At 33.3% G+C, this 24,608-nt stretch overlaps 2 protein-coding genes across 2 annotated transcripts; both read right to left on the bottom strand.

Moving 5' to 3' along the window:
- Positions 1-1,701: 1,701 nt before the first annotated feature.
- Positions 1,702-17,532, bottom strand: LOC133321728 (lysophosphatidylcholine acyltransferase-like). Its single transcript, XM_061530809.1, has 10 exons — positions 17,311-17,532; positions 8,247-8,392; positions 7,950-8,167; positions 5,748-6,015; positions 5,542-5,679; positions 5,347-5,472; positions 5,121-5,271; positions 4,946-5,047; positions 4,726-4,870; positions 1,702-1,793 (listed from the first exon to the last, which is right to left on the bottom strand). The coding sequence occupies exons 1-10, from the start codon at positions 17,530-17,532 to the stop codon at positions 1,702-1,704; spliced, it is 1,608 nt and encodes a 535-aa protein (XP_061386793.1).
- A 6,047-nt stretch (positions 17,533-23,579) lies between these two features.
- LOC133321726 (RNA-binding motif protein, X-linked 2-like) lies at positions 23,580-24,142 on the bottom strand. The gene is made up of 2 exons (XM_061530808.1): positions 24,129-24,142; positions 23,580-24,048 (listed from the first exon to the last, which is right to left on the bottom strand). The coding sequence occupies exons 1-2, from the start codon at positions 24,140-24,142 to the stop codon at positions 23,580-23,582; spliced, it is 483 nt and encodes a 160-aa protein (XP_061386792.1).
- Between the last annotated feature and the right edge of the window lie 466 nt (positions 24,143-24,608).

Below are 24,608 nucleotides of genomic sequence, written 5' to 3'. Positions count from 1 at the left end.
ACGTTTCTCCTCTCCCCATCACATTACGTGTTGCTATTGCATGTAGGGTTGCCCTATAGGCACGATGCGTTTTCCACATCAGTAGCATTACGACACTCCTGATCTCATATGAAGCAAAGGAATATCAAATTTCATCGAAACTTTGCACATCGTAATATGTTTACCTAGCATAGATCATAGATCGAAGATGGGACCCGTCGGTCCTCTTCTTCTAATACCTTCGCTCAAAAGGTCAATATTTTACAAATCTGCAAATATTATTTAAAGCGAACGTGAGAATATATTTTTTAAAATTATATATTTTTATTTTATGATTTTTCGAACTTACCTGCAAAACGATCCTTTGCATAGAAAAAACAACAACTTCACCATTTTGTTCTACTTTCTAAATATACATTAGAATGTTCGTACAATACATACATATATTTTTTTTCATCGAAAATTATTTTTAAATCTAAGATTCTTAAAAATTAAACATGTATGAGTGTTTTTTTCGTCATCAGCAGCAAGGATGAGGAGGAGACCACAATTAAAAAGACGAATTTCAAAATTAAACAAAATATTTTTAATATTTAAAATATATTAAATATTTAAACAAAAATATTTTATTTGCTTATATACTTAACCATAAGGAAGGAATATAGAGCGTTGTTGATTGTTTTGTTATATGTCTATATATGTATATATTTATATATTGTTGTTGTAATCTGGTTTGTAAGTACAAAGGAAAGTAACCAATATTATTATGGGAATTCAATTTAATTATCTATGAAGGAAATGAGTTATTTATTTTGTGGTATAGATGATGTAGATAACTTAGGAACAATTATATTAAGATGTAATAGAAATTTTTGATGACAGAAAACAAATCAAAAAAAAATTTTCATATAATATATAAACCAAAAATAAAATAAAATTCATTTTTTTTATATTTAATATCAAGGCAATAGTAATAAGACAATATTTTCATTTTTTATCTTTTAAATGACTTCTAATGTTTTTTATGGGTTTTAAATTTATTTTTTAATGCACTAATGTACATTGAGAGAATTTGAGATTATAAGTGTATGCGCGATTGCTTAAATAATTTAATATCTAGAAATAATAATAAAAAAATCTCTATAGTTAAATGGGCAAAATCATTTTTTTTAAATCACAAAATAAGCAACAAAATAAAAAGTTTATTTCGTTTTTAGTTTAAGTCAAAAATTTATGTATTATTATCGTTAACACATAATAAAATCTGTGGAAGAAAATTTAAAATTTTTTTATAAAACGCCAAAAAGTATGCAACAATTTTTATGCCCTTCAATAACCATATTAAAATTCATTTCATTTTCAATTTAAAAATTACAATAAATTATTTCATTAAATGTTCAACCAAAAAATATGAATATTAAAAAAAGTCTCTCGGTATTGAAGAGCATTTGATTTAATTTAATTAATTGATAATTTATAAATTTGAATTCTATGAAAAATGTTTTGTGTTATTTTTGTTTTCGTCATGTGTTGTGTATTTAAGTTTATATATGAAAGTTCCTTATAATTATATATAATGATTTGTTTTTGCTTGTTTTATTTCAAAAGAAATACTAAAAACTCAACGAAGGCCATGTTGTCGTCGTCAAGTTCTGCGGTGTGCCAGCATTTGCAAAATCTCAAGTATCTCCTTTTTTGTGGTTGTTGTTTTTATTTTGTAATCTATTTGCTGGCCAGTTTCCTTCGAACGTGATCGTGTTTCTTAAACAACGACTTGAATTCGGATTTGTCACGAACATATCTCTCAAATTCATCTGCAAAGAAATTTAAAGGAATTTTTTTTAAAGAAAAAGTTTAATAAAAAATTAAATCTAAAAAAATATTTGGAAGCCTGGCCTACAAAAGAGTCGATTTTTCTTAAACATTTGCCAGCAGCAGCATTTATAGAAAAATATATTCAAGTTGTTCTGAATAGTGTTCGTCGTGGACTAATATGTAACTGAATTTTGGACTCATACCGACATTTGTACAAACCGATTATGTAAATCATGATACAAATTTCAGAAATTTTTAATGGGTGTATACACTTTCACACGATGAAAATGAGCCTCATCGAAATATTGGTTCTAGACCCCATGTTTCTTTGGACCAAATTTGTTTCAGATAATTTTGATTTCATCAAAACTTTGCTCATCTTATTATTTCTACCAAACTTAGTTCAAGTTCGAAGATGGGGAATATCGGTCCACTCCATCTGGTACCTCCCACATAGCGGCTAGGCCTAAATGTTCATATATAGTTCATTATCGAACCTTACGTTCTATTTTTTTATCTCTTTATCTTCCGCAGGTGAAATTATTGTAACAGAGTCTTAGAACCAAACCCAAAACGCGGAACAAATTATATAACTATTTTAATATAAATTATATAACTATTTTATATATGGGGACTACCCCTAAAAGAGGGCGAGTATTAATATTTTTTAGTGGGGAGATTTGTTACCATATACGACTACAAAATACCAAATTGCAACGCGCTCAAGAATTCGGTAGAAAAACGCGCTCAAGAACCCCAAAATAACGAAAAATGGGGGTACCTTTATATGGGGGCTATCCATAAAAATTGACCTATATTCATATTTTTTGTGGAGAGATTTGGTACCTATTAAGAACTCAAAATACTAAATTACAGCCAATTCGGTGGAAAAATACAATCAAAACCCCTAAAATACTGAAAATTAGGAGGTACCGTTATATGGGGGCTACCAGAAAAAGAGGACCTGCAGACAAAAGACACACCTATGCAAAATTTCTGCACCCTATCTAAATTCCTTCAGAAGTTAGCGTGATTACAACAGACAGATGGACGGACAAGACTAAATCGTCTTTATAGGTCGGAAATGAATATTTCGATGAGTTACAAACGGAATGACAAAATTAATATACCCTCTATACTATGCTGGAGGGTATAAAAACGTGAGCGTAAGCAAATCGAGATGTACAGGGGTCAGAATCAAGTCCGGAAATTTTACCAACGAGTAAAACACTAAACCAAAGCACATTCTCCTGTAGAGATGTAGAGAAGGAAACCTGATGACAGATACAGACAGCGTGTTGAGGATCTGGAAGGATCATTTTGAAAAGTTTCTGGTATCAAATAGTAGCAGTGAAGCAGATACCCCAGAACCAAAAAGAGATGACGGTATAGATTGTATACCACACCTAGCCAACATGAGGTCAGAATAGCAATCAATCGGCTGAAGAGTAACAAAGCAGCCGATGGGTTACCAGCCGAACTATTCTACACAGGTGGTCAGATGCTTGTCAGGAACATGCACAAACGGATTAGTACAATTTGGCTAGAGGAATGCATGCCCAATGATGATTGGAACCTCAGCATCCTGTGCCCTGTGCACAAAAAAAGGAGATAAGACGATATGTGCCAACTATAGAGGAATTAGTCTCCTTCGCATAAAGTGCTATCCTGCATACTGTGTGAAAGACTGAAGCCAATGGTCAATGACATTATTCGACCGTACCAATGCAGCTTCAGACCTGACAAATTCACCATTGACCAGATTTTCACACTGCGCCAGATCCTAGGAAAGACCCACGAAAAACACATCGGCACATTCCACCTATTCGTTGACTATAAAGCCGCATACGACAGCCCTATCCGTTCAGAGCTATTTAAAGCCATGCGTTCGGCATTCCTGCAAAATTAATACGGCTATGCAGGATAACTTTGAGTGGCACAAGGTCAGCATTTAAAGTCGGAAAGGACCTATCGATATCGATCGCAGTGGTATACATGACATCATGTTTATCCGTCAAGGGTGAATCATCCCAGCAGAGCTAAGTGTGAATACTTTCTTTACTCAGACGGAAAGTAAGGTCCGCAAAAAATGGTCGATATAATTTTATGGTTTTAAAGTATTTGTTAAGCATGTACTTCCCGAATTTAGGAAGTTACCTTAGCCCAAGAAGAGCAAGACCTGAAAAGAAGGTCCTCCGTCTATAGAATCTCAAAAAAAAGTATTTGGCCTGAGTATATAGAAGGCATGAAGGCGAAAGGCCTAACCAAGATCTTCTTTTTGATATTGCGCCTTCAGAAGCCATGAAGAAGTTCGTCGGCCTATAAAAGGCCTGAAGAAAGTCTTCTGTCCTATGCATATTAAAAGCTTGAAGGAGGTCTTTATCTACAAAATGCCCGAAGATGAAAAAATTCATCTGAGAGCCTACAGAATGCCTTCCCTCTATAGAGGGCCTGAAGATCTCATATATATAGAAAAGGTCTGAGGAAGCTACTGCGTTTTTACAAGCCCTGTAGTCATGTATCTACAAAAAGCCTTATGAAAATATTGCGTCGAAGTAAGTTATTCAGTCTATATTATGTCTGAAGAAAGCCTTTATTTCTCCCAAAAAAAAGTCCTGAATATCATCTATGTACCGTTTTATACATCCATCCTCACTTCTAGACGTGTTGCTCAAAAAGTTATTGTAAGGACTATCACTTTGTTTTGGAAGTGGGTTCTACATACTGTCCTATTTTTGACTTTATGGTGAAAAGAAATGTGTTCGTCTTGTCTGGATTAACATTAAAGCTGTTTAACGGCGTTTCACCCCTTTCTGCCTATAAGTTTTGATTATTTCCCCATAGAAAGATTAAAATAAAGTCTTCATAACAGATTGATTCAAATCCATATTCGGTTAAGTTCCTTAAGAGATATATTCGTTTACTACTTACCAAATGTGATTTTGCCTCGATTTGTAACATCAATTGACACATAGAGAGCATCAATTTTTTCTGTGGTAAATTTGCTGAGGTTGGCATGTTTAAGAATTTTGGCTAATTCCGGTCGTGTTATTTGATCACGTTCTTCTGTGTAAATCTAGAAAACAAAAGGGAAACCATGTTTAGTACAGACATTAACATCACAAAAAAAAAAATCCGAAGTGAAACCCACATTTGTTATAGCTTTTAAATACTCAATGGTTTCGGCGTTACTCATCTTACAGAAATGGGCACACAATAACAGATTCTTCAAACTAACCGTACCCGCATGACGCTGCAAAAAAAAAAATAATACATTTAAATTAATTAGAAAACAAATGACACAAAATATTCAAATGAAAACCTACATAATCCAATACTGAGAACAAACGATGTAAATGTGGATTTTTAATATTAACTTCTAATAGCTCTGAGAATGTCAAGAAATCTAGTTTATCACGATTTGGTATGCTTGAGAATTTTGTGGTTAATTCCGAGATTGGGGTGGCACTAATAAGGCTGTAAAAATAGAATAGAGGGATGCATTTAATACAACATTTAATTACACATAAAACCACCCGCATTAATACTCACTTCAATTTATCTAAACATCTTTCAATTTCAACAATATCACCAGACAGGGGGATTTTCAAGTCACGTGCCCTGGTCATAACAATAACATCTTCAAAGGAATATTCTGAGGTGGGGACACCCAATGCTCTAAAAATAATTAAAAGAAAACATAATTTAATTAATTTCCTCAAATCAAATGCGCATTAAAACACGTACTTGGCCATAACTTCTCGCACATTTTTAGCATATAAATTGGGATTGGCCTTCTCTTCCTCGGATGGATGATAGACGGGCAGAAATTCAATTTCACAGCGACTATAAAAACTGGCCATGGTCAACCAAAGAAGTTTTAATCTGAAAAATAAATAATTGAAAAAATTTAAAATTTTAGGATTTAAATTTTGAAATGTCATACAACTTACACTCCCGGTCCATCCCAGGTCCAGGTGAATGTATCATATTTATTGGGATAGCGTAGCAAGACGGGTTGTACCGGCACGCCGGGATAGAAAGCACCACCCTTAAATTTAATCAAAGCCTTACGATTGGTACATGTACCCTCGGCAAAAATGACCACCTGTGGCCAATCTTCACCAGATCGAGCCCGCTCGACAATTTCGCGAATGGTATTTTGTCGTGAATTAGGATCTTCACGTTGTACATAGATGGGTTGGGCATAATTGATGATTTCTGCAAGAAAAAATTAAAAAAATTATTATTATTCACATAAATGAGTTTATAAAATACATAAATATATAATTTAGATAACATAGATAAATTATTTTGGATTTTAGATAAATTATTTTCGAAATTTTTAGTTTTGCAAAAACTCAACTCCTTCGGACCACTTGAAAAATTTTTGTTACCCAAGTCGTTTAGAACACTCAAATAAATTAATGTGGAATTATTTTCGATATTTACAGGGTGAATAGTTTAAATAATTTATCTAATTAATTTCACTTAGATAATTTGTTATGATCTATTTGATAAGTCAAATACGATATAAATTCAATAAATTATATAATTTATTTATTGCATCCGGTTATTTGGAACACATAGATACGTTGTATAATATTTTTTTAGCTTGTTGCATTTATTATTACATAACATAGATAAGTTATCCAAGTCATTTGGATAACATAGATAAATTATGCAAAACATTTGGATAACTGATATTTTTAAAACTTAGATAAATCAGATACAATTGAATTCGTATTTAATATGTCCATACATTTAGAAAGCATAGATAATTTGTAAAATTAATTTAAAATACTTGGAAAAGTTATCTATCTATACAAAACAGATAACATAGATTGATTATACATATATAAATAAATTAGATATATAATTTACATACTTCAGATAACTTAGATAAATTATCCGTGTCATTTAGATAAATTATCCATGTCATTTAGATAACTTAAATAAATTTATTTATGTCATTTAGATAACTTAGATAAATTTTCCATGTCATTTAGATAACTTAGATAAATTATCCATGTCATTTAGATAACTTAGATAAATTTTCCATGGCATTTAAATAACATAGATAAATTATCCATGTCATTTAGATAACTCAGATAAATTATCTATGTTACTTCATAAGAAAACTTTATAGATATGTTATCTACATACTGCAGATAACTTAGATGAATTATCCATGTCATTTAGATAACATAAATATAATTATCCATGTCATTTAAATAATATAGATAAATTATCCACGACATTTAGACAAAATTGATTAATTATCCAAGTGGTTTGAACAATTTTTTTTAACAGATATAAATTATCTAAGTTATTTTGTAAGAAAAATTCATAGATATATTATCTACATGCTGCAGATAACTCAGATAAAGTATCCGTGTCATTTAGACAACTTAGATAATTTATCCATGTCATTTAGGTAACTTACATAAATTATCCATGGCATTTAGATAACTTAGATAAATTGTCCATGTCATATAGATAACTTAGATAAATTATCCATGTCATTTAGATAACTTAGATAAATTGTCCATGTCATTTAGATAACATAGATAAATTATCCATGTCATTTATATAAATTATCTACTACATTTAGACAAAATAAATTAATTATCCAAAAGATAACATAGATTAAGTATACATAGAAAAATTATCTAAGTTATTTCGTAAGAAAACTTCGTAGATATATTATGTACTAATTACTGTCATTTAGATAATTTACCTAATTTACTTAAATGTATTTAAAATATTTAGATAATTTATCTAAATTATTTGGATAATTTAGATAAATTATCTAAATAACTTAAATAAATTATCTAAATATTTTAAATAAATTATTTTAATAATTTAGATAAATTATCTAAATAACTTAAAAAATTATCTAAATAAATTAGGTAAATTATCTAAATAATTTAGGTAAATTATCTAAATAATTTAGATGAATTATCTAAATAATTTAGATAAATTGTCTAAATAATTTAGATAAATTATCTAAAAAATTTAGATATATTATCTAAATATTTTACATAAATTGTCCAAATATTTTCAGATAAATCATATCTAGATATATCTTTATAAGATTATTTATATACATAACCCCATTGAAACCATTCTTCTAGAGGCGTCGCGATACTTACTGCCCAACAATGGAATATCAGCTGTTTCACGTTTCGCCACAATGGCCGGTGGCCCGGTTGTGACCACAACAATTGAATCCACATATGATGAATGTGGTGCCACTACCAAAATGGGTGCTTCCTTGGGTGATGCTCTTTGACCTTTGAATGTGACATAGTGAAATGAGCCGGCGGCATAAAGCATGCGCATAGCCGAGGCCACCAAGGTCTGAATGTTTCTAAAATGAAAAAACAAGAAGAAGAAGAATTAAAAAATCAACAAAAATACAATAACAAAAGAAAACAACAACAACATACCTGCGCCAACCGGATAGCGGACGTTTATTTATCTCCTCGACTGTGGTGCCATACAAGCCAATGCAGGCAAACATCCAGGCGGAGACCAGTGAAAGTACACAGCCCACAACGCGAAGGGGTACCAAGAGGGCAGTGAGAATATAAATCTGAAATTTTGAAGAAGAAAAAAATCATTAATCAAGGCAAAGCCAAAAAACAAATGGATTAGATTTCAAGATTAGGCAAAATCAGGTGAAGTGGATGTGACGACGTGGAACGAAACTTGAAGAGCTTGCAATATTTTTGTGTACACTTAATAATAAAAAAAAATAATATATCGGCATATATATTTAAAAAACCAGATTAGATAAGCTTAAAACAATTTGTTAATACACAAAAAAAATTAAAATATCGAATGATTTATTAAATTCCGCCAAAAGCGCACCACTCAATGGGGATAAAGGTAATTCCGTCCCTATTATCGTCGTTGTGGTATTCTGGTGTGAGTCTCTGTCACATTTCAAAATAATAGATAAAACTCTGTTACAATGCAATGCATTTAAACGGCAACCGTTTGCAAATTTGAAACCCTAAAATTTCAAAATTGTCACGCAATATCCAAAGTAATGATGACTGGTAGTCTGTCTCTCGGCATTCGGATGAAATGAGGCGGTTAATGAAGAGATAAGAATGAAACAAATTAAGTAATTTGTTTATATTTTGCAAAAAAAACAGCTAAACGCCATAATATGCATGATTTATAAAACAAAAATGTCTGTTTTCTATTTCAAAAAATCGATTCGGTCCAAATTACAGCCAACACATTAAAATGTTGTGATTTATGACCAAAAACTAAACAACAAAAAATTAACTAAACAAATTCCAAAATTGCGAAAGAAAATTTTTTTTTTCATGATAAAGGTATATTTGTTTATATGAACATATTTAAATCTTAATGTGAAGGCAGATGGAGAATTTTCAAGGCATTTAGATAAAATTCACAAAAACTGTGGTAACAATTTGGAAAAAGCAGTAAGTTCAAAAGTCGGACGGGGCCGGACGACTATATGATAACCTTCACCACTTTGGTACATGCAAGACATGTTAATATATACAATATCCTGTAGATAGAACGGTCATAGAATCTTCGGAGGCCAATTGAGATGAAATCGGGTGGAATTAAATGTGCTATCTAGATAAATATTTGAACCAATTGAAAACCCCCATACACATACCATTCTGAAATCAATGAAATTGCATTTCAAACGGACAGACTTGGATTCTTTGGTGTACCATTTGCATGAAATCGAGTCAAATTATGTATGAGAGCTATATATAAACACATGGACCTAATTGAGTAACCGTTGCATACACCATTTGTTTTTTGTAATCACTATATTCAATATAATACCCTCTGCCAAATATCGTGTAACCACCATTTACATAAATTTGAACGAAAATGTATATAAGACCTATATCAAAATCTTAACCGATTTCAACAAAACTTATCACGCATCACTTTTTTCTCAGTAGCATTCGCTATGCAAAATTTTACTCAATCAGATAAATATTGGGTGTATCATTCACAAAAAATCTGAACCGATTTTAACAAAATTTTGCAGACATCAATCTGCACCTAATTCAGTACTCTGTACAAAATGTTATACCAATCGGACAAATATTGGAAGTTTGGTGTATCATTCACCAAAAAATCGGACGAATCTATATATGGGAGCTATATCTAAATCTGAACCGATTTTAGCAAAACTTCACAGACAACAGTCTGGACGTAAATCAGTACTCTGTGCAAAATCTTGTACAAATCGGACAAATATTGGAAGTTTGGTGCATCATTCACATAAAATCGGACGAAACTATAAATGGGAGCTATATCTAAATCTGAACCGATTTCAACTTAACTTCGCAGACAACAGTCTGGACCTAAATCAGTACTCTGTGCAGAATTTTGTCCCAATCGGACAAATATTGGAAGTTTGGTGCATCATTCACATAAAATCGGACGAAACTATATATGAGAGCTATATCTAAATCTGAACCGATTTCAACTTAACTTCGCAGACAACAGTCTGGACCTGAATCAGTACTCTGTGCAAAATTTTGTCCCAATCGGACAAATATTGGGAGTTTGGTGCATCATTCACCAAAAAATCGGACGAAACTATATATAGGAGCTATATCTACATCTGAACCGATTTTAACAAAACTTCGCAGACATCAATCTGCACCTAATTCAGTACTCCGTGCAGAATTTTGTCCCAATCGGTCAAATATTGGAAGTTTAGTGCATCATTCACATAAAATCGGACGGTACTATATACGGAAGCTATATCTAAATCTGAACCGATTTTAACTTAACTTCGCAGACATCAATCTGAATATGATTCAGTACTCAATGTAAAATTTTGTCTCAATTGGACAAATATTGGGAGTTTGGCGCATCATTCACGAAAAATCGGACGAAACTATATATGGAAGCTATATCTAAATCTGAACCGATTTTAACTAAATTTCGCAGACACCAGTCTGGACCTAAACAGTACTCTGTGCAACATTTTGAACCAATCAGACAAATATTGGGAGTTTGGTGTATCATTCACCAAAAATCGGACGAAACTATACATGGAACTATATCTAAATCTGAACCGATTTTCTCCAATTTAAATAGAGTTCGTCCTTGGACCAAATAAGTGATTTTAACTTAACTTCACAGACAAAAGTCTGGACCTAAATCAGTACTCTGTGCAAAATTTTGTACCAATCGGACAAATATTGAGTGTTTGGTGTATCATTCACAAAAAATCGGACGAAACTATATATAGGAGCTATATCTAAATCTGAACCGATTTTAACAAAACTTCGCAGACATCAATCTGCACCTAATTCAGTACTCTGTGCAGAATTTTGTCCCAATCGGTCAAATATTGGAAGTTTAGTGCATCATTCACATAAAATCGGACGATACTATATATGGAATCTATATCTAAATCTGAACCGATTTTAACTAAACTTCGCAGACATCAATCTGAATATGATTGAGTACTCTGTGCAAAATTTTATCCCAATTGGACAAATATTGGGAGTTTGGTGTATCATTCACCAAAAAACGGACGAAACTAGGACGAGATACATATATCTAAATCTGAACCGATTTTCTGCAATTTAAATAGAGTTCGTCCTTGGGCCAAATAAGTGAACTGTGCCAAATTTCATCCAAATAGGATCATAAATGCGACCAGGCCAATGGAATGTCTGATTTGAACCAAACTTTTCATAACCTATTATCTTTATCAAGCCCAGATGAAGTTCAAAAATGGGACCCATTGGTCCACTCCTTCTGCCACCTCCCACACAAATGGTCTAAATTTTTAATTTTTATGAATCCAATCAACAAAAAATCCCCAATTTTTGTTTAATTAAAATTTTTGTTTTTAAATGCAATCACATTTTTTTTTAGAATTTTAAAATTTTTTTAAGGAAATATGGCTCGAGATACGTGGATTTTAGATTATTTGAAGATTACTTTTTAAAAAATATGAGGGGATTTTCGAAATATTTTGTAGGGACGGTTACAATAAAATTGGAGTTTGAAAACTATTTTTAAGGACTATCACAAAAAATGTAAACATAACAATTTTTTTAATGACTTTCTGAATTTTTTTTTTTAATTTAAAACCCTGTTTTTAGATATTTTTTAAGAAAATAAGAGCGTCACAAGGGGTGGATTATGAATTTTTAGCATCACATGGCTAGGAATTTTTATAGAATTTTTAAGGATTATTAGAGCCCTACGTTTTATAATCTGGTACCCACAAAGCATAGGTTTTTCAAGACATCTTTTTAGTATTTTTTTATCAGTTTATCCTCCATTCGATTTAAAATATTCCAAAAAAATGTTCGAGCTCATAAATATTCAATTTGATCAAATCGAAATCAACAATTATCAAAAAAATCCCCTTTGAAGACAAGACAGACTTTTAGCGACGACCCCAACAACCAAATACATGGTATTAAAAATGTATATTTGTATGAAAAATTATTGTTGTTGCTATTTTTAGCATAATCTAACAACAAAACCAAAAAAATTGCATAAAAATCAATGACCGATAAAAATTCAATGTCAAGAGCAGAGTACAAAACGATTAGACAGACCTCGTGTAAGGCCGGGGGTAGAGATATTATCACACCTTATCGTACGATTTTTATACCTATACATATAATTACTAATGGCAACACTTAAGAAACAAAAATGTGGGAAAACAACAACAAAAATCACAACAAATGTGGGGTAAAGAATAACAACACAGAGAAAAATACAACTACTGCTGCTGCACTCTTGGCCATGACTGTGACACAGATTGTTAGTCGGCGGTTTGTCTTCTGTTTTGTTTTCTTTTTTGTGATTGTCCTCATTTTTTGTTTACTTATTTTTCTTATTGTTTCTCTGTTTTTTACAGATTTTAAAATTTTTATATTTAATTTTTCAACCTTGCATTTTGGGGCATAAATTTTCAATATCGCGTTCCTCATGGTGGATGATATGAACCAAACAAAAATATGTATATTGTTCCATTTTTTTTCAAAATTTTGTAGACATGAAAATCCTAAAAAAATTAAAAAATTTCTATTGCAAAATGTTTGTTGTATTGAAATCTAGATAATCGATTCGATTCCATAAAATAATTGATCACATTTCGACTTTGTACCGGTGTGGTTGTTGTTCCACCAGGTCATTTATGCTAATAATGCTAAAAATAATTCAATTATTTCCAATTCCCATACAACTTGAAATAAATATGTTGGGTAATACTAGATTTGTTGTTATGTGTGTTTATACATATATAAAGCGGATTTTTTTTTTTTTTGAGATATTTTGCTATCTATTTTTGAATGTATACTTTGTTTTACTTTTAGGTAGAAAAAAAAATTTAGTGAACATTTTATGTGCATATCTTAATCTTCAAATTGGATTTTGAATTTTTCGCCACAGTAGTTTTAATTTTTGTAAAAAAATTACCTTTTGAGTGATGGCCCTGCACTTGACCCGACTCGACATCAATTTGGATGATTGTTTTTCATATTCCATTGTTAATCATCTCTACTCATGTCCGATTGTTTTCGTTTGAATTATTCGTCTCTGTTTGTCTTTGGCCTGTTGGGGTTTTCTATTGTCATTTTTATTAAGCGGTTTGGGGCAATTTGTTGACAGTGTTTTATAGTCACATATTAATAATTGGGGCCAAATTTAGTCATCACCTCACATTTTTTATTATGATTTTATTTGTTTGCTAAGATATGCTAATGAAATCGCCAGCTATTGTCTTGCTGTCTAGAGTAGGGGGTCTTGGTCCAATTTATTTCAATTTTTTTGCTTATGAAATAGCTTCTAAGAATTGTTCATTTCCTTGAAAGATAAACATTTTGCACCCAAAATGCACCCAATAACGTAAATTAGGTGGTTTAAAAAATATCAAATACTGGCTGTGAAGAAGATACCCCAGAACCAATAAGAGATGACGGTATACCACCTAGCCAAGATGAAGTCAGCAATCAATCGGCTGAAGAATAATAAAGCAGTGATGGATTACCAACCGAACTATTCAAGACTGGTGGTCAGATGCTGGTGAGGAGCATGCACCAACTGATTTGACTAAAGGAATACCCAATGATTGCAACCTCGGCATCCTGTGTCCCGTGCACAAAAAGGGGACAAGACGTTATGTGCCAACTAAAGAGGAATAACTCTCCTTCCCATCGCATATAAAGTGCTATCCAGCGTACTGTGTGAACGACTGAAGTCAATGGTCAATGACATTATTGAACCATACCAATGCGGCTTCAGACCTGGCAAATCCACCATTGAACAGATTTTCACTCTGCGTGCCAGATACTAGAAAAAAACTCACGAAAAACACATCGACACATTCCAACTATTCGTCGACTATAAAGCCGCATTCGACAGCCCTATCCGTTCAGAGGTGTTTTTAAAGCCATGTCTGCGTTCGGCATTCCTGGAAAATTAAAACGGCTATGCAGGATAATTTTGAGTGGCACAAGGTCAGCAGTTATAGTCGGAAAGGACCTCTCGGAGCCCTTTAATACCGAACGAGGATTCAGACAAGGTGACAGTTTGTGTGTGATCTTTTTAATATACTGCTGGAAAAGGTCATACGAGACGCAAAGGTGAACAGAGAAATGACACTCTGTACACCAAACAACACTTGTTACTCGCCTACGCCGATGACATCGACATAATGGGCCAACAGCCACCTTTGAACAAATTGAGGAGTCTGCCAAAGTGGGTCTGGCAGTAGACGGCGAGAAGACCAAGCTGATGGTATCAACGCGCAAGACGTCCAGTAGACTCGGACCAACTGTGGAACTTGAGAACTACTGCTTCGAGGTAGTCAAAGATTTTATTTACCTTGGTAGCGCTATAAATAAAACTAATGACATCAGTTTTGAAATTCGGAGAAGGATTGTGATGGTCAACAGATGCTACTAGGTTTAGAAAAAAAGGCCACCTTCCGCCAGACCAAACTCACACTCTACAAGACGCTGATACTACCCGTGTTGTAATATTGATCTGAAACATGGGTACTTACGCAAGTAGATGAGGCAGCTCTTGGGGTGTTTGAGAGAAAATTTCTCCGAAAGATCTATGGCCGGATCTGCGTCGACGGTAAATATCGGCGTCGAATGAACCATGAGTTGTACCAGCTATTCTCGGACATCGACATAGTCACTCCTATTGAGCTGCAGTGACTACGTTGGCTATGTCATGTTGTAAGAATGGATGAAGATGCCCCCAAAACGCAAATAAAATCGAAACAGCTGATGGTTCACGCAGAAGGGGAAGGCCACGAATTAGATGGAAAGACCAAGTAGAAGACAAGATCTTGGAACGTGGTCTTTCAAATTATAGGAGATGCGCACAATACTGACGCGTTTGGAAATCTTTTATAAGCTCGGCTTATGGAATAACCGTTCTGTAACAAGCCAGCTAAGTAAGTATATCTAAATCTGTACCGATTTCAACAAAACTTGGCATACATCAATCTGGACCTAATTCAGTACTCTGTGTAAAATTTTGTCCCAATCGGGCAAATATTGGCAGAATGGTGCACCATTTACTTAAAATCGGACAAAACTATATATGGGAGCTATATCTAAATCTGTACCGATTTAGAAAAAAAAAAACTTGGCATATATAAATGTAGACCTAGTTCAGTACTCTGTGCAAAATGTTGTCTCTATCGGACCAATTTTGTCAGTTTGGTGCACTATTTGCATAAAATCGGTCAAACTTGTGTATGGGAGCTTTATCTAAATCTGAACCGATTTTATTCTGATTTTATTCAAATGACATGTGCCAAATTTCATCCAAATCGGATCATAAATGCGACCTGTACTTTGTTTACAATTTAACATGGACAGACGGACTAACGGACGGACATGCATAAATCCACTTATGCATATTCTCAATAGGAACCATTTGACTATCTCGTTTCCTTTTGCCTGTTACTAACATAAGCACAATGATATAATACCCTGCACCACAGTGTGGTGAAGGGTATACAAATTGGCTTGTGATTAAAAAAAGCCGTTCTAAAATTATAAATAGATTTTCTCTAGGAACAACAGTCCCCACATTCAAGTAGTTAGGGATAAATAATACTACAATCAGACATACCATCCACTTGAGGTTTGTGTACTAAACTGCATCAAAAATAAACAAACATTGTGGAAAACATCCCTGCTGTTCCAGGGTACTTGAAAAATGTAGAACATTGTTTCGAATAACGGCATATGGCGCCGTTCACATATGTTTCCTTGCTTTTCTCATATGTCCTCAACATAAATAAACATAAAACTATTTTCCATTTTGAAGTTACGCAAGGAAATAATGATAATGTCTGAGTTTTTATATGTTCACACATCAATTAAAATTGAACTTATATAATTAGTGGTTTTACTATTTTAATTACAAGTTATCTTTTATTGATTGGGGGTCTCCTAATGCCAAGATGATCGATTAAATCAGCTATTATTTAATTATTTAAATTATGTAAAATTGAAATTGGTAGTCGGAATCAGTTCTCCAAAGACCATTATGTTCAGTGGGAGCGCTTCATTTCAGTCGTCCATGTGGTGAACAGCGTGCCTGTTGATTTCGTGGCGGATATTTTCATATTTCTCAGATGGAAGAAATTAGAATGATCGGCTGTGTAGAAGTTTAACCTCTCACATATGTCATCAATAATGGGACCCGACGACATGATCGTACAATCATCTGTTGGCCAACACTATTCTCCTCCGGATTTCAAAGCTGATTTTATTAGTATTGTTTATGGCGGTATCGAGATATATAAAATCGTTCACTACCTCGAAACGGTAGTTTTCCCTTACGATTTCATTTACATGCCCGCTGAGTTGGTAAGTTATTTCAGATATCTGCACTTTTGTCTTTTCCTGCACAGAGATAATGCATGTGTTGTTTGTGTAGGTCAAGTCAAAACTATCCTATGTATGGACTCAAAATCCACGATTATGTATGGTAGGGGCCCTTGATTTTTTTAAATAAATATTCTTTAAAAACGTCTAGAAAGGCATCTAAAAAATGTCTTTAAAAATCACGCTTATTGGGCCTTGAAATATTTTCGTTTGAATCCATGGCTTGTGTCGGTCATTTTTTTTAAATACAATCCTTGTGTTGGCCCATGAAAATAAATTGTTAAATTTACGCTTGAATTTAAAAAAAAATATATTTTGAAAATTCCGTGCCCCAGCCCTGTAGTTAAACCTTTAGAATCTCCCTTCGCAGTAAAGTTCATTTCTGCCGAAAATATGTCTACTTTGTATGCCTTAAATTCGGAATTCTATAAAACACATGGCCTATGCTCTTTCAGCTATTCCGTCCTATCAACATTTTCGAGCACCTCAATATTTTCCCTCGCATTTGATTATAACATTTCACTGTGATTTATTGTGTGGAGTGCCAATAAATGGGGGAACAATAAAAAACATTTGAAAATTAAAATAAAAAAAAATATATTCCAACACTTACCTTGGCTAAATCGGCACGATTCTCGATATTCAAACGATGTATAAATGGATTTATATAATTATTTTCTGTCCAATCCAGAGATTCAGATTCTTCGGAATCATTTTTGGCAATGATGGCAGCACCGGCAACAGGTGTAGCCGCTACTGTGTCGGTAGTACTATCATCGTGTGGTGGGCTATGGGCCGATGGAGAACGTCTCCGTTTAATGGTGGATGTTGTCATAGTTTAAATAATGTTTATATAAATATTTTTTGTTTTAATTCTTTTTTTATTTGCTTGAATTTTGGCAATAGGTTTTAATTTCACTCTCTCTTTCTCTGGCTTTATATCTGGAAAAGAAAATTTAACAAATTTTTATTTTTTTTTATTCTCTCTTTTTTCCGTTGTTTACTTTTTATTATGATGATTATTGCCAACAACGCAGTATTATTTTTTTCCTTTTTTGTTCTTATTCTTCAAATAGATTCTTCTTCACTACGAAACTTCATTATTTTGTTGTTGCTGTTGTTGTTTTTTTTATTAACACGTTGTATGGTGGTATGATCTTTTGTAATAACTCTTTATTGAGGGGGAATTTGTTCTCACATGCAGCACACTCTTTCTCTCTCACAACAACAACTGTTGCTCTTTTCTTCTTGTTGTCAAGATAGGAAAAAGAAATTTCTTCTTTTTGGTGCAAAATGAATGGCATAGAAAATAAGGATAGACACCAAAAACTAAAATACACTTTCTTTTCGTTAGATGATTATTATTGTTGTTGGTAGTTTTTTTGCTATCGTTTTTTTATTTTATTATTGCAAACTTTATATTCTTTCTTTGTTTTATATGCTAATGACGCATACAGACAGACATTTCACACAAACAATTTTTGCTATTATTTTTTTTTAGAAAATACTGATGACGAACGATGATGATGATGCTTTTCAGCTGATGTCTCGTAAAAACCATTTTGATTTAACTTACGATCATGCATACATACAGAGAGATAAACACAGGCACACACACGAGACACACGGAAATTAAAAGAAAGCGGGAAATAAATATTAACCGTCCACCGTCTATGGTGGCTGAGCGCAGACTGAATGCTATTCAACGGAAAAAACAAACATTTGTTGTATATTTCTTATTACCGGTGCCTTGACCACTCACTTGTATTAGTTAGTTTGTATAGTTTGTTGTTGTTGCATCCGTGTTTGAACAGAGTCGAGTCGGCATGTCTGTGCAGTGCTGCCAGATAAATTTCATGAAAAATCGTCAATTTTTCAGAAAAAAATCGGCATAATCGGCATTTGTATTTTAAAAAATCGGCAAAAAATCGGAAGCATATAACTTATAAGTAAATTCATATTTTTTTGGTTTATAACAAATCAATATTTTTTTATTACACTAAAAAAAGATAACAAATTCAATTCTGTATAAAAAAATAACATAAAAGATTCATTTATCTTCAAAAAATGTAGATCTGTGGAAGAACCATAATTCTTTGTACAAATTTAGACAAAACTGGAAAAGCTAAATTGGAGTCGGAAATTTTTTTCCAAAAACTTTTTAAATTATATTCTGCATTTTCAAAAATTTCTTCAAAATTCAGAAAGTTTAACTCCCTAAACTCGGAGTCTAAAGATTTGCCTTATTCGATGTAAAATGTAAACTAGACAGAGTACAATGCTGTCAAACAATGCAGATTTCTAAGCCATTGAAAACGGCTGCGGCGAGTCGTCGATAGTTATGATGATTTAAAGCTGCAAATTTTATATGTTTGTATGGTAACGCCGTATTAAATTAAAAAGTTAGACAATTTGTGTCGATTGTTGAAATATCGGCAATTCTGAGGCAAAAATCGGAAAATCGGCATTTTCCATTTTTAGAGTGAAAAATCGTCAAAATGCCGATAAATCGGCAAATATGGCAGCCCTGTGTCTGTGGCTTGATTTCATTGTCAAGAGAGTGCGGCCATGCATTGTTTGATATTTCTTACGGTCCATTCTCTGTCTCTCTCACACTCATAAAGGGGAAAATAACAAAACAGAGTGTTATGTTGCGGAGAATGACTGCATGAAGCCAGGGATGGGGATGTATAATTACACTATAAATTAAAAATATAAAATAAACTAATGTGGAATAAAATAATAAAAATTAAAAAATGTAACAGAAATATAATTTAATAATAAAAAACTATATCAAATTATAATAAATTATTTATAAAAATTCTGGGAAATTATTAAAACAAGATAACAAAATTGCATTAAAAAATTATTAAAAATGCATTTAAAAAATATATATTATATGAATATTATATGAACAATTAAATCGACACAATGAAATAAATTAATACAATAAAATATATTAATATGATGATAAAAATCCAAATTAAATAAAAATAAATAAAAAATCCATAAATAGAAAATTAAATGAACAAATAAGAAATAAATATAATTTAATTTATATATAAATAATCATATAATATAATATTATAATATAATTTATATTATTTTTCTTTAGCTGGCTTGTGACAGAACTTTCGTTCCATAAGCCGAGCTTAGAAAAGATTTCCAGGCGCGTCGGCCTTTTGCGCAGTTTTTCTAATTTGAAAGACCACTTTCGGCGATGATGTCTTCGACTTAATCTTTACAACGTATTTTTGGCCTTGTCCTTCTGCGTGAATCATCAGCTGGTTCGCTCTTATATGCCTTCTGGGCTTGGGCATCTTCATCCATTCTCACAATATGACCTAGCCAACGTAGTCGCTGCTGCTCAATACGTCTGATTATGCCGATGTCTGTGAATAGATGATACAACTCATGGTTCATTTGACGACGATATTCACCGTGAAGGCAGATCGGCACATAGATCTTTCGGAGAATTTTTTTCTCAAACACTCCAAGAGCTGCCTCATCTGTTTGCGTAAGTACCCATGCTTCAGACCTCTGAACGGATAGGGCTGTCGAATGTGGCTTTATAGTCGACGAATAGGTGAAATGTGTCGATGTGTTTTTTTGTAAGTTGCAATTGGGTAAGTTGAGCGGTGTAGGGTACAAATTTCCGTGTTACGTTAGATCACACCTTTGCTGCTACATTAAGGCGCGTGCGTACCTTGGCTGCCACAAGGTAATGGTCCGAATCGATATTCGCACCTCGGATCGATCGGACGTCTAAAACACTGGATGAATGCCTTCTATCACAACATGATCGATTTGATTTCTCGTTGTTCGATCGGGAGAAATCCAAGTGGCCTTGAGTATATCGACATGCTTGAATCTGGTGCTGCTAACTACCTTTATTTTTGCTGCCGTGAAGTCAATCAACCTCATGCCGTTGTCTGATGTTTCTTCATGGAGGCTGAATTTTCCGATGGTGTGACCAAAAATATTTTCCCTTCCGATTTTTGCATTAAAATCTCCTAGCAGAATTTTAATGTCATAGTCAGGGCAACGGTCATTTGCTGTTTCTAGGGTCTTTGATTTGTTCATCTTTATCTTCGGTCGGAGCATGGGCGCAAATGAGACTGATGTAGAAGAACTTAGCTTTTATACGGATTATAGCAATTCGCTCGTCTACTGGAGTAAATCTGGAGACGAGGTCTTTAATTCTCCTCTTAACCATCAATCCCCAGCCAAATTCATGTCTCGTTTCATGGCAGCTATAATACAGGGCGTAATAATCTGATTTACTTACGCTAGTCCCTTTCCATCACATTTTCTGTAAGGCAATAATATCGGCTTGGAACTTGAAAAAATAATCTTTAATAAATCCTCGCCTTAAATGACCTTGAAAAAATAATCTTTAATAAATCCTCGCCTTAAATGACCTTGAAAAAATAATCTTTAATAAGTCCTCGCCTTAAATGACCTTGAAAAAATAATCTTTAATAAATCCTCGCCTTAAATGACCTTGAAAAAATAATCTTTAATAAATCCACGCCTTTTAGCCCCTTTTTGTTTTAACATCAAAAAATGTAAAGAGAACGCATCAACGCTGGTGTGCAAGCCTGCCCAACTATGCTTAAAGGAACTTAAAAAACTATATTTTTACAATTTCAAATAGAGTTTGTCTGAATTAAAATGTCCCATCCCTGGCTTCACCATTCATCAAATCCAATTGGAATTTCTCCTTTCATTTTTCTTCATTCTATCTCTCTCCCATATAATTTCTATGTCTGTTGTATTAAAGAGGCATTTTTGAATTTCTTTCATTTTTCGACGTTGACATTGACTGGCTGCCGCCGGCGATTAAATCTAGCGGCATGTATGTTTGTGTGTGTTTTATGGTCGGGATACAAACATTTGACCAAACAAAAAACCCGATTTTGTCTTATGCACTTATTAATTTATTTTTTTTTTTTCGTTTACTTTGTTGCAAAATATTTCGCTTTTAACTCGTTAATATTTAAATAAAAGATGTCTGTCGATCATTCGATAGATATTGGTGTGTGTGGCTCATTTGTTTTTGTTTTGCACTCAGAGATGAGAGAGTCTAGCCCGAGTCGTTGGTCTTATTGGATTTCTTATTGACTGTGATGTTGATGATGACGGCGGAGGTTTGTTTATCTGACTTACTTGTGCTCTGCTGTCTCTCTCACTCTCTCGATACCGTTATTTACCAACAGCAGCAATTAAGTGTTCGTTCATATTTTCTGTAATTAAATCAGGAAGTGAGACAGATAATTAGTTCTCTTTTTTGCATACAATTTAGGAGAAATTAATGAAAAATATATATATATATATATATATTCATGAAATATATATATATTCATGAAATTTTGTATTTTTAGTCTAAATAAATAAATTGTAGTTAATAATGTGAATATGTGGTATCCATATTGGGAATACAAAGTCCAATGTTCCAAAAGAAAGAAAATAAAATACAATAACATTTTATATACCTGATTTTTTTGTCTCTATTTGATAGTAAAATTCGAATAAAGAGGTCTCAAAAAACTTTATCTATGTTAGTGTACATTTTACCTAATTTTTCAAGGTCCTTTAAGGCGTGGATTCATTAGAAAATAATAGTAGGTTGGGTTTTCCGAGAGTGGGCATCAGGGATCAGCATACTGTGTACCGTGCACAAAAAAGGAGACAAGACGATATGTGCCAACTATAGAGGAATAAGTCTACTTCCTATCGCATATAATGTCCTATCCAGCGTACTGTGTCAATGGTCAATGACATTATTGGACCATTCCAATGCGGCTTCAGACCTGGCAAATCCACCATTGACCAGATTTTCACTCTGCGCCCTATCCGTTCAGAGGTGTTTAAAGCCATGTCTACGTTCGGCATTCCTACAAAATTAATACGGCTATGCAGAATAACTTTAACTGGCAAAAGATCAGCTGTTAAAATCGAAAAGGATCTATCGGAGACCTTTAATAACGAACGAGGATTCAGACAAGGTGATAATTTATCGTGTGACTTTTTTAACATCCTACTGGAAAAGGTCACACGAGAGGCAAAAGTGAACAGAAATGGTACTCTGTACACCAAACAACACATGTTACTCGCGTAGACTCGGACCAACTGTGGAACTTGAACTCACACTCTACAAGACGCTGATACTACCCATGCTGTTATATGGATCTGAAGCATGGGAGTATTTGAGAGAAAAATTCTTCGAAAGATCTATGGACCGATCTGCGTTGACGGTGAATATCGCCGTCGAATGAACCATGAGTTGTACCAGCTATTCTCGGACATCGACATTGTTAGACGTATTGAGCTGCAGCGACTACGTTGGCTAGATCATGTTGTGAGAATGGATGAAGATGCCCCAGCCCAGAAGGCATATAAAAGCGAACCAGCTGATGGTTCACGCAGAAGTGGAAGGCCACGAATTCGATGGAAAGATCAAGTCGAAGGCGACATTGCCGAAATGGTCTTTCAAATGGGAAAAACTGTGCAAAAGGCCGACGCGCCTGGAAATCTTTTTTAAGCTCGGCTTATGGAACGAAAGTTCTGTAACAAGCCAGCTAAGTAAGTAATTTTTCAAGGTCCCTTAAGGCATGGATTTATTAGAAACTAATTTTTCAAGGTCCTTTAAGGCGTGGATTTATTGAAAACTAAATTTTAAAAGGGCTTTTATCAACATTCTTACACATAGAAGACTTTATTCAAGCCTTCTATAAGACATATCATTTAAAAATTATAATTATTTTATAAAAAAATGACATTGTTTTTATTAAATAAATTATTGATTATAAAAATTAATATTACATCATGTTTTAATTACTCAAATAAGTACAAATTATTAATACATATTTTATAACATAATTATTTTCTCTTTTTCCTATCCGATGAAGATGACGACGACTTTTTATCATCCTCCCCCTTGATATTGCCCGCATAGACCTGTGGCAGCGGCGCACATGTCTCCAATGTACCATCGGATTTATCATCTTTGGGCGGTTTATAATCCATCACATGATCCACTCGTATGGTGCGATTTAATATTTTAATACCATTCAAATTGTCCACGGCCAATATTGTGGAACGGGTATCTTCATAGCAGATGAAACAGAAGCCTTTCGATTTACCCGTCTCTTTGTCACGCACTAAATGGATGTTAACAATTTCACCATACTGTGAGAAGACACATATCAAATCACCCTCCGTCAGAGTGTAGGGGAAGCCACCAACAAATATCCATGCCGAATCCCGATACATGTCATGCCATGAGGCCTTGCCGGTGGCATTGTTCTGCAGTTCATGTTCGCTTAGTTTAATGACATTTTTCACATTTCTGAAAATTGGTGGGGAAAAAATCGATAAAAAATAATTAGACAAAACGGGGGGAGGTGTGAACAAAATAAAAATACTTACGTTAAGGGATTCATGATGGTTTTTTGAGTTTTGTCTTTTTCTTAAATTTTGTCACCAAAAATCTAAAATAAATAAACAAAAAAATATAAACAAATCACAGATATGCATATCATTTTTTTTCATATTCCAAAAAAAAAATTATTTGCACTTGAATATACAAATGTCTGTGTTTTGTTGTTATTGGTCTTCTTCTTATTTCAATTAGTTTATTTTTAATTCATTTATCAGCTTGGCAAATTGAACGCTACGTAAGTGTTCCACAATAAGTGTACTTTGTACTCGATTGTACGATCGAGGTTTACTCAGCAATAACAGAAGTCTATCGATGTAGACAGAGCGTACTATGCCGGCCGGCCCATTTTATATGACGTTTTTGTTTTTACACAAAGATATAGGAATGGGGTGTAATGATCAATAATTACAAAAAAAGAATGACCTTGAAAAATATTCTTTAAAAAATTCAAGCCTTTAAAATCCTCA

Source organism: Musca vetustissima, unplaced genomic scaffold (genome assembly GCF_032173495.1).
Source record: "Musca vetustissima isolate MV318-11 ecotype Yass unplaced genomic scaffold, APGP_CSIRO_Mvet_v1 utg21051, whole genome shotgun sequence".
Taxonomy (NCBI): domain Eukaryota; kingdom Metazoa; phylum Arthropoda; class Insecta; order Diptera; family Muscidae; genus Musca; species Musca vetustissima.
Note: the sequence above shows the minus strand (reverse complement) of the source record. Positions and strands in the feature narration are given on the sequence as shown.

What these genes read in the sequence shown, in the direction of transcription:
- LOC133321728 (XM_061530809.1), bottom strand. Translation starts at nt 17,532, where the DNA reads ATGACAACATCCACCATTAAACGGAGACGTTCTCCATCGGCCCATAGC. An exon ending in CCGCTATCCGGTTGGCGCAG is followed by an intron (nt 8,168 to 8,246) that starts GTATGTTGTTGT and finishes TTTTCATTTTAG; the next exon opens with AAACATTCAGACCTTGGTGG. An exon ending in TCGAGGCAAAATCACATTTG is followed by an intron (nt 1,794 to 4,725) that starts GTAAGTAGTAAA and finishes ATTTCTTTGCAG; the next exon opens with ATGAATTTGAGAGATATGTT.